The 13,153-nt window shown below is 39.6% G+C and overlaps 1 protein-coding gene across 2 annotated transcripts; it reads left to right on the top strand.

The window, feature by feature from the left end:
• The first annotated feature begins 5,414 nt into the window (after positions 1–5,414).
• LOC137443755 (RNA guanine-N7 methyltransferase-activating subunit-like protein) lies at positions 5,415–10,554 on the top strand. Of its 2 annotated transcripts, XM_068143691.1 has the most exons (4): positions 5,503–5,520; positions 6,284–6,357; positions 7,777–7,951; positions 9,427–10,554. In XM_068143691.1, the coding sequence occupies exons 3-4, from the start codon at positions 7,785–7,787 to the stop codon at positions 9,614–9,616; spliced, it is 357 nt and encodes a 118-aa protein (XP_067999792.1). In that variant the 5' UTR covers positions 5,503–5,520; positions 6,284–6,357; positions 7,777–7,784; the 3' UTR covers positions 9,617–10,554. The 2 variants fall into 2 exon arrangements, with proteins under 2 accessions (XP_067999791.1, XP_067999792.1); XM_068143690.1 differs by lacking the exon at positions 6,284–6,357 and having other exon boundaries at positions 5,415–5,520.
• The last annotated feature ends 2,599 nt before the right edge of the window (positions 10,555–13,153 follow it).

The following is a 13,153-nucleotide window of genomic DNA, read 5'->3' as shown; positions in this document are numbered from 1 at the left end:
CTAGCACTGCTGTGGCTCTGCCAGGCTACAGATCCAGCTATGCTGAGCAGTGCTGTGCTTGGCCAGGGACCCTGTGGATCCCAGACAGAGTTTCTGCCTTACTTTGAACTTGTCTCATCCCCATGAACTTGTCCATCCCTCTGAGCTCTCAGCTGCTGTTTCCAGCCAGCCCTCCTCAAGAGCTGTGGCATAGGTCTTCTACCCTGATGGCCGTGCTGTGGGCTCCTTGTCCCTTCCTGCTCCCTGAGAGCACAGAGAAAATTCTCTAAACTTCCCTCCTGAACTCAGTTAGGTGCTACTAATTGGTATCTAAATTACCAGTTAGTGTTTCCATACTGCAGCAAACTTGAATGTTTTAGACTGGATGTGGACACAAGACTAAAATTAAATATCCAACTACAAAAGAAAGTTGAGTATGAATAAATTCTAGTCCTAGAAACTTCTGCAAGTATCTCCTTTATATTTTGCAACTCTCTTAACAATAGGCAATGCATGTTAGCACTGATTCATACATCCCCACTTGCAAGATTACTTGACATCTAAAAAGCATCTGAGTTGGAGTTTAGACAGCCTGACAATTATGATGAGTTTGATATCTTAGCGTTTGGCTACTCCATTTTCTGACTTTCAAGCAGTTCTACAGAAGTATACTTCAAGTATCTGAATATTCCTCCCACTTTTTTTTTCTTTCTTTCTTTCTTATTTTTTTTTTTTTGTCTTTGCCATTTGTACAATACCTACATCTGGGAAAGAACATAACCTGTGTACCAGATGTGTTATGTAAAAACTTCTGCCTGCCCTTCAGCCACAGCATGTGTGCCTCCACGGGGTCTAACCCACCTCCACCCCAAATGAGGAACATATGGAGCACCATGAATGGTAGAAACAAGACTTCACTTTGAACTACATTCCTCCTATCAAAGGACCCTCTGTCTTGCCTTCTTCTTCTTCATTCCTCTGGGTAATCATAAGGAAAGAACTGAACATTTGGAAAAGCCTCCTGGGGTCAAATTCATTTCTAGTGGAGTTCTGTTGAAGTTAATGGCATTGCACCATGGATTAAAATGGCACCATAATATTAAAAAACAGAGACAGCATACTACTCTGTAATTACTGTCTCAGAGAGAAAAAAAATAATAAAAATGATTCATTCTTACAGACCTCAAAGGGCACAGCTAGCTTAGTCAGTTTAAAAGGTGAAAATAAAAGAAGGCAGCTAGAATGTAGTGATCTTCAACATGTATATATGCATATATACATATGTATATGTATATGCCATGTGTAAATGCCAGTCAGGTAACACCACCTCTGCACTAGTTTTAAGAACAATACACTAGAAATACAATTTAATGTGACTGTGAGTTTTAAAAGACTGAAGACCGAAATAACTCTTAGGGAAATTAAAGGACAACTTTCATAATGGCATAAATTAGGAATAAATACCTTTTGATCAAGTGTTATGCTACTGTAAGCTTAATACAAAGGAATGGGACCCCATGGCACCAGAATGGTTATTCTGCAACATAATAAAGCACCAGGAATTGCATTTTTCCCTTTTTGAAAAAGGACAATATTATTTTTTTTGGGCAGTTAACATTTAAAGGTCATTGTTATGGGAAGGAAACATTCCTTGTATTTAGTTTAGTGAGGTTCATAGGAATAGTGCAGTCTGTTCCTTTATGGACTTTCCTTTACAATACCATATGGAGGTATGCGAAAGACACTCTGACGCTCAGTGATATGGTGCAATATAACAGCAAAGGCAGGGCAGAGATCTGACAGAAAAACTGGATGGGCTTTAGCTGTCAGTAACAGCTGTTATATCTCAGTCTTTCTTGTTATTTAAGCGAGCTTCATCCAGGCAATAATCCTTTCTAGCCCAAGGAATAATGCCCCATGATGAGAACTGATCTTCCAGGCACAAGAGGTCCCAGAGAAAGAGCACAATTCCAACTATGTTTGCAGATTAGCTAAAGAGTATTTCTGCTTACCTCTCTGTGCAATTAATCACCTAGCAAATACTTTGCAATCATTAGTTAGGTTTCTCTTGGTGGTCTTAGAGCCTCTTGTACCCTCAGAAACACATCTTTCCTTTAGTGCATAATCAATAACAAGGCTGCCACGCACGCACTTTGTACCTGCTCTTAGCCAGAACACAAAGTCTTGCTCTCTCTAGCAGTGCCAGACATCACCCCATTTCCTAGAATAAACTATCTGTGGAAATCGGGTTTCATTGTATAAACTAACCTGGCTTTCAGTTACATTGTAACTGAGACACTGAGAAAGAGAATAGGGGGAGAGGGAAATTGGCTGACAGGAAATCACTGATCAAATTCAGCAAACTAAGAGGCGGGGGGGAAGAGTTATAAATAAATTTTCACCAATAAAAAAAAAAAATCTGATGTATTGTTTTGTTATTAAAAAACTCTGGCAGCATCTATAACAATCTGTGGAGGTTTCTCTGCTTATTCATTTACAGGCAAATGTTTCCTTGATCAGACAGGCCCCCATTACAAGGAATGTTAGCTCCTCAGTTGATTTCTCAAGGTAGATATTAACATTGAGGTAAAAGGATCCCTCCTGTTTAAACATACAAAAAACGCACAAAAAATGCAGTTCTCCTTTTCTCCTGCTACCAAGATACATGCTGACTTTTCATTAAAAATGCCACAGCTGTCAAGCTCTGCTGAGATAAAGCAATGAACCTACTCATAAAGAAACAGAAAGCATTAAAAATATATTTTTAAACAAATAACACTTGAACAATACTTCCCTTTTACTTCTTGATACAGGCTGGTTACTCTGTACAGCAGACTCGCTTCCTTCTCCCCAGAAGCATCTACAATAACAAGGGCTAGAAATTAATTTTCAAATTAAAATGGAATATAATGAAAACATGAGCCCAGAAGCTGGGATTTATATAAAACACTGAATACAAAGCCTCATGACAGAACAGCAAGAGTTATCAAGACTAAATAATCATAAAAAGAACTGTCATTTTCCCGTTGTTTCAAGGCAAATATGACTTGGCTAGTTTTAGTGTATATTCCTTTGTTCTGTAAGGAAGCTCCATTCTACATAAGATCCATTCATTTCCAACAGGCTAAAAGGAATAATTCTTAGTTTAAAATGTAGAAGATAAAACCTCATCTAACAGTTACATTATTCAACATAATGAAATCCACAGGAAGGAAAAAAAAAAAAAAAAAGGCAAACCCTTTGAGGTTTTATCACACTACAGTAGACTTCAGAGATACTGATTATGAGACTGTGTTCGTACAAAACCAACACATTAATTACCCACAGAGCCTTGAAGTGAGCAGAAAGATTGCGAGAGGGGATTATCAAGTCCTCAGTCTTCACAACACTTGGAGCTACACCTTTTAAGTATTTGCCCACCTACTATGTAGGTACGTGCTATGTGAGATGTTTAGTGAGTGTTGAAATTCCTACTTGATGACAATATTTATTTTGAGTGCCTTTATTCCTTTAAAGATCACCTGTCACGATGGGGTTTTCACACAGCTTGAACTTCAGCATAACATCTATGAGAAATCTTAGACTACTGCCACCTGGATTATGACCTCCTTCCTGATTTTATAACCCAAAGCAGGCATAAAGACACATCATGAAAAAAGATCCAAAGCACAAGTGTTACATACACACACACACACATATATATATTTCTACCTATCTGTTTATCTATCTATCTATAATTATGTGCCACTATGATTCAGCCATTCCCTGCAAGCATTTTTCTGTGAAGAATATGCTGATGAAAGCACCTTAGGAAAACTGCAATTTGTGAAGTACACTGCTCACAGCACTCATAAGGTGCCCATGACTTCAACAGAGCTCATATATTAGATTATTAGGCTAGAGGTTATAACTTAGATTGTGTGCATGCTTAGATGTATGAATGACTTCAGTCTATAATAAAAAGTTTAATGTTAAATTAAGTTTGATATTTTAATGAAAACCACCACCCATGAAACAGCAGACTAAAGCCTTAAAAAAAGAAAAAAGTCTACCCCTTTCATTAAGGATCATCTTCTTAATTTTATGCATGAAATCCTCTGTACATGCACCTGAAATATTCAGGGATATTCAGGGATCAAAGAGAAACATGTCTAGGGAAAGGAATAAAATCCTACTTACTTCTGCCCATTTCAAAAAGGCAGACAGTAAAATGGGGATTATATGGAGAAAACTTAAGATAAAATATATTATTTTTCAGCCTCAATGACAATTTGTTTGGCTTAGAACTAGGTATGCAGGCTAAGACACTTGCATTAGGCTGCTTGGATGGAGGTCATAATTTCTGTTCTGCAAGTGACAATACGCTCCTGCCATAGGTTGCTCAGGAGAGCAGACTGCAATTATTACTGTTTATACCAAACAAAGGACACTTATTCTGGTCTAGTATTTTTTTTGACAATTGAATGCCACTATTGCCCTTGCTGGGGTATTCTCTTTCAAATGATGGACACAGCTCTTAGTCTCGATGCTTTGCTAGTGCCTGTGAGAGAGTCTCTAGCAGGGCTTATAAAACCATTCCTTTCTGAAAGGATCCTACCAAAAAAAAAAAACCCAAACCAAACAAAAACCCACACGTTTCTTTTGCACAGCACAAGAAACCACTTCAAAATCATTGGCTTAGGATTTGTGGAAAATAGACACCAATGCAGAGGTTTCAATATTGCGAAAATAAGGCAGCCAGGGTCACAGGGACATCAACACAGCTTCTCCTGCAAGGACGTGCTAATGCCACCAGTTGTTCAAAGGAGGGAGGCAACACTGTGTCCCCATACTGCAAATCCTTTGGGCAGCAAGCTGACAATAACTGCTGTGGCACTTCTGAAATGAGCAAATAAGAGCCAGGGGTGCAGAAGCAGAAGAGGGGAGGCGAGTTCCCTGCCTCTGGCTATTTACACCCACAGGACCTGGCTTAAGAGAGCTTGTGACGCTCTCACAGGTATTCAAAGCAACAAGGCTAACTGCTACCCACAGGACCTGGCGAGAGTGTAAACACGTTACAGAATCAGGTGCCAAAGAGCCATTATTTTAGCTTATGCAGAATGATTTAGCTGCCAACAAAATCTTCCCGTCATCTTACTTTTCTGACACAGTACTCAACACATCTCTGAGCTTTTTTATGCCTGAAATACATTTATTTCGCAAGGCTAGGGGTGTAGACACCACGTTCACTTTTTCAGTTGCACCTTTCCGTTGAAGTCCAAATATTACAGATATCGCCTCCCTAAAACCTGCGTAGGACCGAAGGAAAGTGCCCCTCAAATCTCAGTACTACTTATGCCAACGTGTTTGGTGCCAAATCCCAATTCCAGGGAATCAATTTTTCCCCCCCACTGAGCTCACCCCACACCAAGCCCGCCTCAAGCTCTGCGAGGGGACGTCGGCCTGAGGTGGACCCGCCCTGGCAGCAGGGCAGGAAGCGGCGGAGCTCCGCCCGGAAGTGGAGGGCTTCGGAGGCGAGTCGGCAGCGGCTGGAGGCGCAAGGTGAGGGCAGCGGAGTCGGCTAGGGGCTATGAGGGAAGAGGGGGGTGGAAAACCGAGAGTCTACCCGCGGCGGGCTCCGGCCGTCAGGGCTGCAGCGGGGCCCCTCCCGCTGTGAAAGGACAGGGCCCCGGGCCGGCCGGCCGCGAGCAGGAGGGCTCCGGCGTGAGCCGCCCCGAGGGGAACGGGCCCCGTTCGGTGCTCGACAGAGTTTGGCCGCAGGCGCGGGGGGAAGGTGGCGGGCATCCCCTGTTAGCAGTCTCCGCAGGACGAATACTTACATTTAAATTATTAATCTTGAGGAGAGCTGCTCCTACTGCACTCTGGAGATGACTGCTAATGTTGTGCACGACAGTGCTGCCCCTGCCCCCGACTGAACCGCTGAGGAGCAGAGTTCCCTGGACACAGCTCATACTAAAAACCCAACGAGGTTTGCTTATTGCATGAAGGGGCATGAAGCCATTTGGCGTCCTGCAGGAGTAGATCCTACACCTGCTTCAGAAAGGTTTATGCCGCAGCATTAAGTGGAAGGGAAAGGCTGCTGCAGGTGGGCCCTGAAGGACCACCAGACACTGAACTTCCTGAAGCTGACAGAAGGGGAGTTCAATCTACAGGAGTACTGTTCTGTATTCCCAGTGAACATCCCGCTTACCCTAGTCTCAAGCTGCTCATGGATACGGTGGGGAGAGGAATGGGGCTGTCATTAGGGTATACGTTTAGCTCTTTGGATCCCATAGAAAACTGTCACCTCCACCTTTCCCATCAGTTTGCATGGTGAATGTTGGTCCTGTCTGCAGATCTTCAGAAGCCAGCAGAAGAGCTTAATCTGAAAGTCTACAGGTGAAGACCTTGAATGCTCAAAATTACCCAGGGCTTGTTAAAATAGAACCTTTCTCAGCATCTGCTGTTAGGGTCAGGCCTTTATTGATTGACAGTACTAGGCAGCACCAACATCTGAAGAGCAAATGCATACATAGTCAGGTAAATAAGAAAACTAAAGCCTTAAACACCAATCCAATCAGAGAGCCATGTTATAAGGTAATTTTAACATTAGGTGCTGTCCTTTTCCTGAATCAAGTTGTTAACGCATAAATTATTATGAATTAGTATTTATTTTGCTTTGCTGGCTATGTGTATTTGCAGGCTTTGCATGATATTTGTTATAGATGACTCCTGGTAAAAATTTTTGGTAACAGTTTTATTGGCACTAAAAGATCTTAAGAAGGTAATAAAAGGCAATAAAAGCAAGCAAAGCAACCGGCTGGGCATGCGAGGGTACAAAACTTCACCCCACAGCAGCCTTACAATAGCTTTCTTCATCTTATATAGTTACATAATCTACATAAACAAGCTTATGCTAAATAGAAGGCAGGCATATGATAATGAGTCTTCAGAACAGGTGATCAAATCCCTTCTCCCTACATTCAGTGTGGTTAAGGGTCAAAGCATCCACTTTCACGTATGCTCAACTGTTCAGGCTTCTTATCTAAAGAAAACAAATTCCTAGTTCTTCTCCTCAGCCTTGGTGTCTCCAATTAGCCAAACACACTGTCTCTGTTTAAGTCTGTAAAACATGCGGCTCCTGCTTTGTCCTCAAAACAGGCTCCTGCAAGCTTCTGACCCCCAGTTCCAGTACACTCTAAACTCTCTACCTTTAACACAAATCACAGAATCACCAGTATATCCATAAAAATATTCTACCTTAGCAAACTTTTCAAGTTGGTTGTATTAATGTTTTTCCTGTCAAAAATGGATTAAGAGTAGATTGGAAATGCATTCTGAAGAAATACTTGTTTCCATTGCTAACCCTCAGACATGTCCCGTATCTTTCTACCACAGCTCATCTAATCTAGGTCTATCAAAACTCATCAGAGATGCTTCTGTATAATGACTATGTTAGGTATTAATCTGATCTTACTATCTCCTGTGTGGATGGAGTCCCTTAAAACCACTTCCATTGTTCAGACAGATGAACATCTGCACATCCAGTACAGACATCCAAATACTGGATGGATGGAATTGGAATTGCTTTCCATCAGGGATAAGCTGTTCAGGGGAGCAGGGGAGTGAGTTACAGTCTTAAATTGCCAGAGCTTAAAAGTCAGTCATCTATTCTGTCTGCCAAAAACTTACCTGCTATGTTAATCCGAGTATGACTTTTCATTGTTCTTCATATTGCCCTGCATGGATTTTGGTAGCTATTACAGTAAGAGTCATCATACATTGCTAAAGCCACTTTTATTGTGTTCATGTTTAAAGTTTTCAGAATGACTTCCTTGGATGACATGCCCTTGAATTATGAAAAGATGTTTGCTCATCGATTCACATCAGAGGATGAAGAGTACCAAGAATATCTGAAACGTCCCACAGATCCCCCTCCTGTAGTTGAAGAATGGAGAAACAGATCTGGGGGCAACCAGAGAAACAGAGATCGGTACTGATGTTGGGCTTTTTGTTGTTGTCTGTTTGTTTGTTTGTTTATTAAATATTTGTATTTTCACAAAAACATAGTTAAACTAAGATCATTTATTTCAGAAGTAAAATAGGAATTTGCTAGTAGAAGTATCTTCTTGTTACTTCTTAGGTAACTACGTTTCAGAGGAAATCTCTGAAAAGTATAAGTTTTTTACTCTCTATTGACAATCAGTTTTTGGATACATTGTGCATAAAAGTATTCAGCAATTTGTTGGTTTAGTAAGGAACAAGCTAGAACCACTGAACCTACTGACCTGGGGTTTGTTACTCCTCAGCCAGGAACATTTTTGCACAGAAGAAAGATGAGAGTTATGCAAAACTAAGCAGCCTGTCATCTGTTTGGATGATAACCAGTGGGGAAAATGTGTGAAGGAACAGGCTAAGAGTGTGATTATCTGTTGCTAGCAGTCCAGAAGAATGTTTCTTTTGTAACCTAAATATTTACCATACTTTGTTAGACTAGCCTGTATTTCTTTTATCTATCAGAAATGACTGTAAAATTCATCACCCGATCTGTCTAGCAAGTGCAATGTTTGAATTATTTCTTCAGGATGTAAAAAAAACTACAATTAATAACATCAGCCTTTAGTATAAACTCCAGTCCAACTAACAACCAGGAAAACTTCTTAGCTAAATGTCTAAATGGGATTTGTGCCTTATCTGAAGACAAAAAAGAACATTCTAACTTTTTCTCATGCTAAGAACTTGTCATTAAGTTAAACACAGAATCAGTCTCTATAGATTAAAAAGTGATTTTTAAAGAGGATGTTCTTACAAAACTGATTAATTGAACTAATTAATTCTTACATCTATACTCTAGTCACAAAGTGAGCCTCATGTAAATGTTGTCTGTCTACACCACACTGTTGAGATACCCAGAGATAATTACTGTGAGGCAGATCAAGTGCCAGTAGCAATCGAGATACAGCTGAAAAGCCAACATTTAGACAATAGCTAACTACAACTGCTAAGATATACTCCTGAGTAGAAGAATTTACAGGAGACCATGAAGCAGTGCCAGTATGTGCTTCCCTGATTATATGCTGTACTTAAGTAGACTGTACTTAAGACTGCTTTACCACAGCTTTCAACCATGAAACTGCTATATTGAACCTGGTTTTGATGAAACTTCAGATGTATCTTCTGGTTGGTTTTTAGATATGTGGTCTTTTTGAGTCTATTCAAAGTCCCACCGCTTGACCTGATGCTTGTGAATGTTTTGTGTTAGGAAGCAGACCATCCTGCTGTCACTTGGCAAGTAGTGTGTTGGGTACTAGTAAGAAATTCATTAATTGTCTCAGATCTGACTGTAGATACCTGTTTTTATGACATACTGATGAAAACAAGTAATTTAGTGTATAAGCACTTACATGACAGGCTTTGTGAAAACTGTGAAATTCATGTGTGAATCTTTGACGTTTCTTTTTATTGCAGGTTTCAAGATGGTAGATATTTTAGAGGGGACAGATACAACTGGCAAGGTGACTATAGATCTAATCAGAGGCCAGAAAGAAGTTGGGGTAATAACTACCAGCACCACAGACAAGGGCAATCGTACTCCTCTCCCTATGGACAATATGGCTACAACTCCTACAACCCAGGGCCTCGTTACCATCCCTACTGATGATACTTGTGGTTTGAGAGTCCAGCAATGCTATGTAACAAATTCCATTAGTCCTCAGTTTTCTTATTTTTCCACAATTTTATAGATAACTGAAGAATGAGTGTTTACAGTCCATTGCTCTTTATCTGTAGTGTGAATTGAAAAAGGGAACACCTCTTGTGAACAGTAAAATAATATTATATGGAGACTGTTTAGAGTCTGTAGATCTTAGATTGAATTTCCACCATTCTTTTGTCTGAATACATACTAGTGCACTTCTTTTCTTCCATCACCAAGATTTCTCTCTTACTCTTTACAAAACAACAGGTCAGGGGAAAACAGCTGCAGTTTGTGTGCAGCCTGTAGCAATGGCACATTGCCTTAAGATAGGTCTTTTTGAAAGTGACATACTGTGTCTTTCTCTGGAGAGAATTTTAGTTTGGCTTTTGATAGAAAAGCTCAGTTTAGGTTGAATTTCAGATGCCTTAAAACTGAGAAGACAGATGCTATTACAGAAATATTTTATGGGGCTGACCTAGTATCTGACAAGTCTGGCTTCAATTTATTTGCAGTATGCCTCTTAGAACACAGTTTAGAATTTGGAATAAAAATTAAATAGTTTAAATATGTATCTTATTATTGTAGTAGATCTGTGATGTGTAAATTTTGCCTGAGAAGTGATAGCAAGTTCATAGAATTCAGATTAATTTGTACCATCTTCAAGTAAATTTGGTATGTGTATAACAAATTCTGGATTTCCCATTTCAGTAAAGCTGTAAAATTTTGATGATAATGGTATGATGTTTGTATGAAGTGCTTTGTGCAGTCAGTACTGTCCTGTACTTTTTGCATGAGAAAATAGTAATAAGCATTGAGTGCAGTATTACTCAGTTCTTAGAATTTTAGTTTTGTGAGGTTTTTTTAAGTATTCACACAATAAAAGTATAGTTCACATATGAGGATGTTTCTGATTTATTTCTGAAACCTACCGTCATCTAGGTTGACAGCTGCACAAGAGACAGTACTAACAGGTAAGTGTTAGTACTGGACAACTGTTACTTAAGTTGGAAGAGCCTGCTTAGCTACAATCAAGAGGATGAGACACACTGTGATTAATTAGACATGTGGAGTGTTCATCCACTATCTTCCATTCTACTATAAGAAGGTCAAAGTTCTCACCATTTACATGATAAGCTAATATGTATCGGGCGAGCAGTGCAGTTCTTTGTACTTGACATTTCCTTCAGCTGTGGTACAGAAACATCCATTGCTGACTGCTGTAAAAGTCATGACATTATCTGATAAGGAGAGCAAATTAGTGCATCTGGATTTAAAAACAAAAATTAAATATAGAAGTCTCCCAGCTCAGAAGATGCTTTTAAGAGTTAAAGAGTATGTGTGCTGTTCATCTTAGAAACACACACTGTATGTAGCGCTCTCAGTCTGTGACAAGTGTCTTCATCTACCTGCTAAGTATTTCTGTTTTCTGCTTTTCACATGTTAGCTGATAGAGTTTTTAATATCCTACTCCCTGAAGTATTTTTGAATTCAGTCATTTGCAACCTTAGAAATCTGTTACAAAGAGGTTTGCTTTTCCTTAAGGAATTCTACTGGATGAAATGCACCAATTTTAACCCTCATTATACTGTGGAGTTGTTATACTTGGGGATGTAAGATCACACAACATTCTTACCTGTGCACTATGGAGATCCTACAAGTTGCTATGGTGGAGTTCCTTTTTAATGCAGAGTTCCATGCACAGTGCCAGATATCCCAGACTCCCACATTCCGGAAGGGAGTGCATCTCTCTGCAAAGAGACAGACACTGCCAGCTATGCCACGGAAGTCAGGCTGTGCCAGGATGTTGTTCTTCCTTACCATCTGGAGTAGAATCTCAGGTTGAAAAAAACAACAAAAAAAACTGGCAAAAGAAATGGTTTCTGTCTTATCTGTTGCCTTTCCTCAAGTCAAATAACTACTTTATTTTTAGTGAATAAACAATCTACAATGCTGTGACCAAAGTGTAGAGGCAGATAGGATGGCCTAGTATCACACATTTCATAGAATTATAGAATGACTTAGGTTGGCACAGACATTTAGACATCATCTACTCCAACCTTCCTGCCATGGACAGGGACAACTTAATCATATCAGCTCTCTGATTTTCCCACTGGAGTTTGCCACTGGACAGACACAGGCCAGTACTGCTTCTTGGTTTTTCTCTTTACATTCTTGACTCCATCTGTCTCACCATTACAGCTCTCAATTTAAGGACCTGTATGATTTACAGAACTTTTCCTTGGAATACTTATAGCATGAATTTGTTTTAGAATAGAGTAAACCAGGTTGGAAGAGACTTTCAAGATCATCGCATCCAACACCACCTAATCAACTAAACCATGCAACCAAGCACCCTATCAAGTCTCCTCCTAAACACCTCCAATGACATTGAATACACTTCTAATTGCATGCCTTGCACTGGAGAGAAAGGTAAATGGTATTCAAATTATATTGCCTCAAGCAATTTCCAGTTAGATGAATTAGTATTTATGATAAAGTCCAGTTTACTGTTGCTGTCAAGCTAAATCAAACAGTAAGTATTGCCTGCAGTTACAATTTGTGCGCTTCGGTGCATTACAGACGACAAAACCAAAGCTGGGTAACTTTTAACATTTGCAACTTCAAGCACTACAAGAAATAGTTTGCTTTAACTATGCTAGAGATTGCAGGGGAAAAATTAAAATTCAGTGTCTGGAATCTGACCTTAAGAGACCTCTTCCATCTGACATTTGCTCAGATATCATTATTATCATGAATGAAATGAAAGATAAGTGTCAGATGTTATAACTGCCACATTGCCAAGAATTTGAACACCCCAGAAGTTCGGAATATGGCTCTTGCAGCAGCTCAAAATCTGTTCCTGAACACAAAGAGCAATTTTGTATGGACTGTTAAATTGATACTGAAGAATTAACATGCTAAATTACAGATGCTGTAGCAAGCATCTAAGAAAACTCAATTTCTTAACTGGCACTGTAAAGAAAAGACATAGGCTTTCAAATCACAGCCAAGCCACTAGATACTAGAAGGCAAAAGGAAGTGCATAGTAAAAAACAACAAACAAAACTCCTCCAGCTTAGCGTGATTTGTGAGATACAATTTCACAAGCATTCACTGCAGTTCAGCTTCTCTTTTACCCTAGTGCTGCAGCTGGGAATAGAAATGTGCAGTTAGAAGCTGAACTACTTTCAAGAAGCTCTCTAGAGCTGTCTCAGACAGGGAAGACAAGTGCCATTTCTAAAATACATGTAATTCAAATTCTAGCACCAAAAAAAACCTCTCCTTAATCTACTGTTTATTTGAATACATTGCAACAGTTACATATTGGCACATATAAAGCCAAACTATTAATTTGATAGTGAATGTTCTGCTTAAGCAAGAAACGTGTTCATATTTGTTTCTTATACTGAGATGTTGGAAGGAAAATTCTTTCGGTATCAAATTTAAGGCAAGATAAAGTTTTTCCTGTCACCACCCCTGTTCCTTAGTGAAACTAAC

This window comes from Melanerpes formicivorus, unplaced genomic scaffold (assembly GCF_026170545.1).
Source record: "Melanerpes formicivorus ecotype bairdi unplaced genomic scaffold, bMelFor1.0.p_v2 SCAF_10, whole genome shotgun sequence".
Classification (NCBI taxonomy): domain Eukaryota; kingdom Metazoa; phylum Chordata; class Aves; order Piciformes; family Picidae; genus Melanerpes; species Melanerpes formicivorus.
This window is presented reverse-complemented; position numbering and strand designations above follow the sequence as displayed.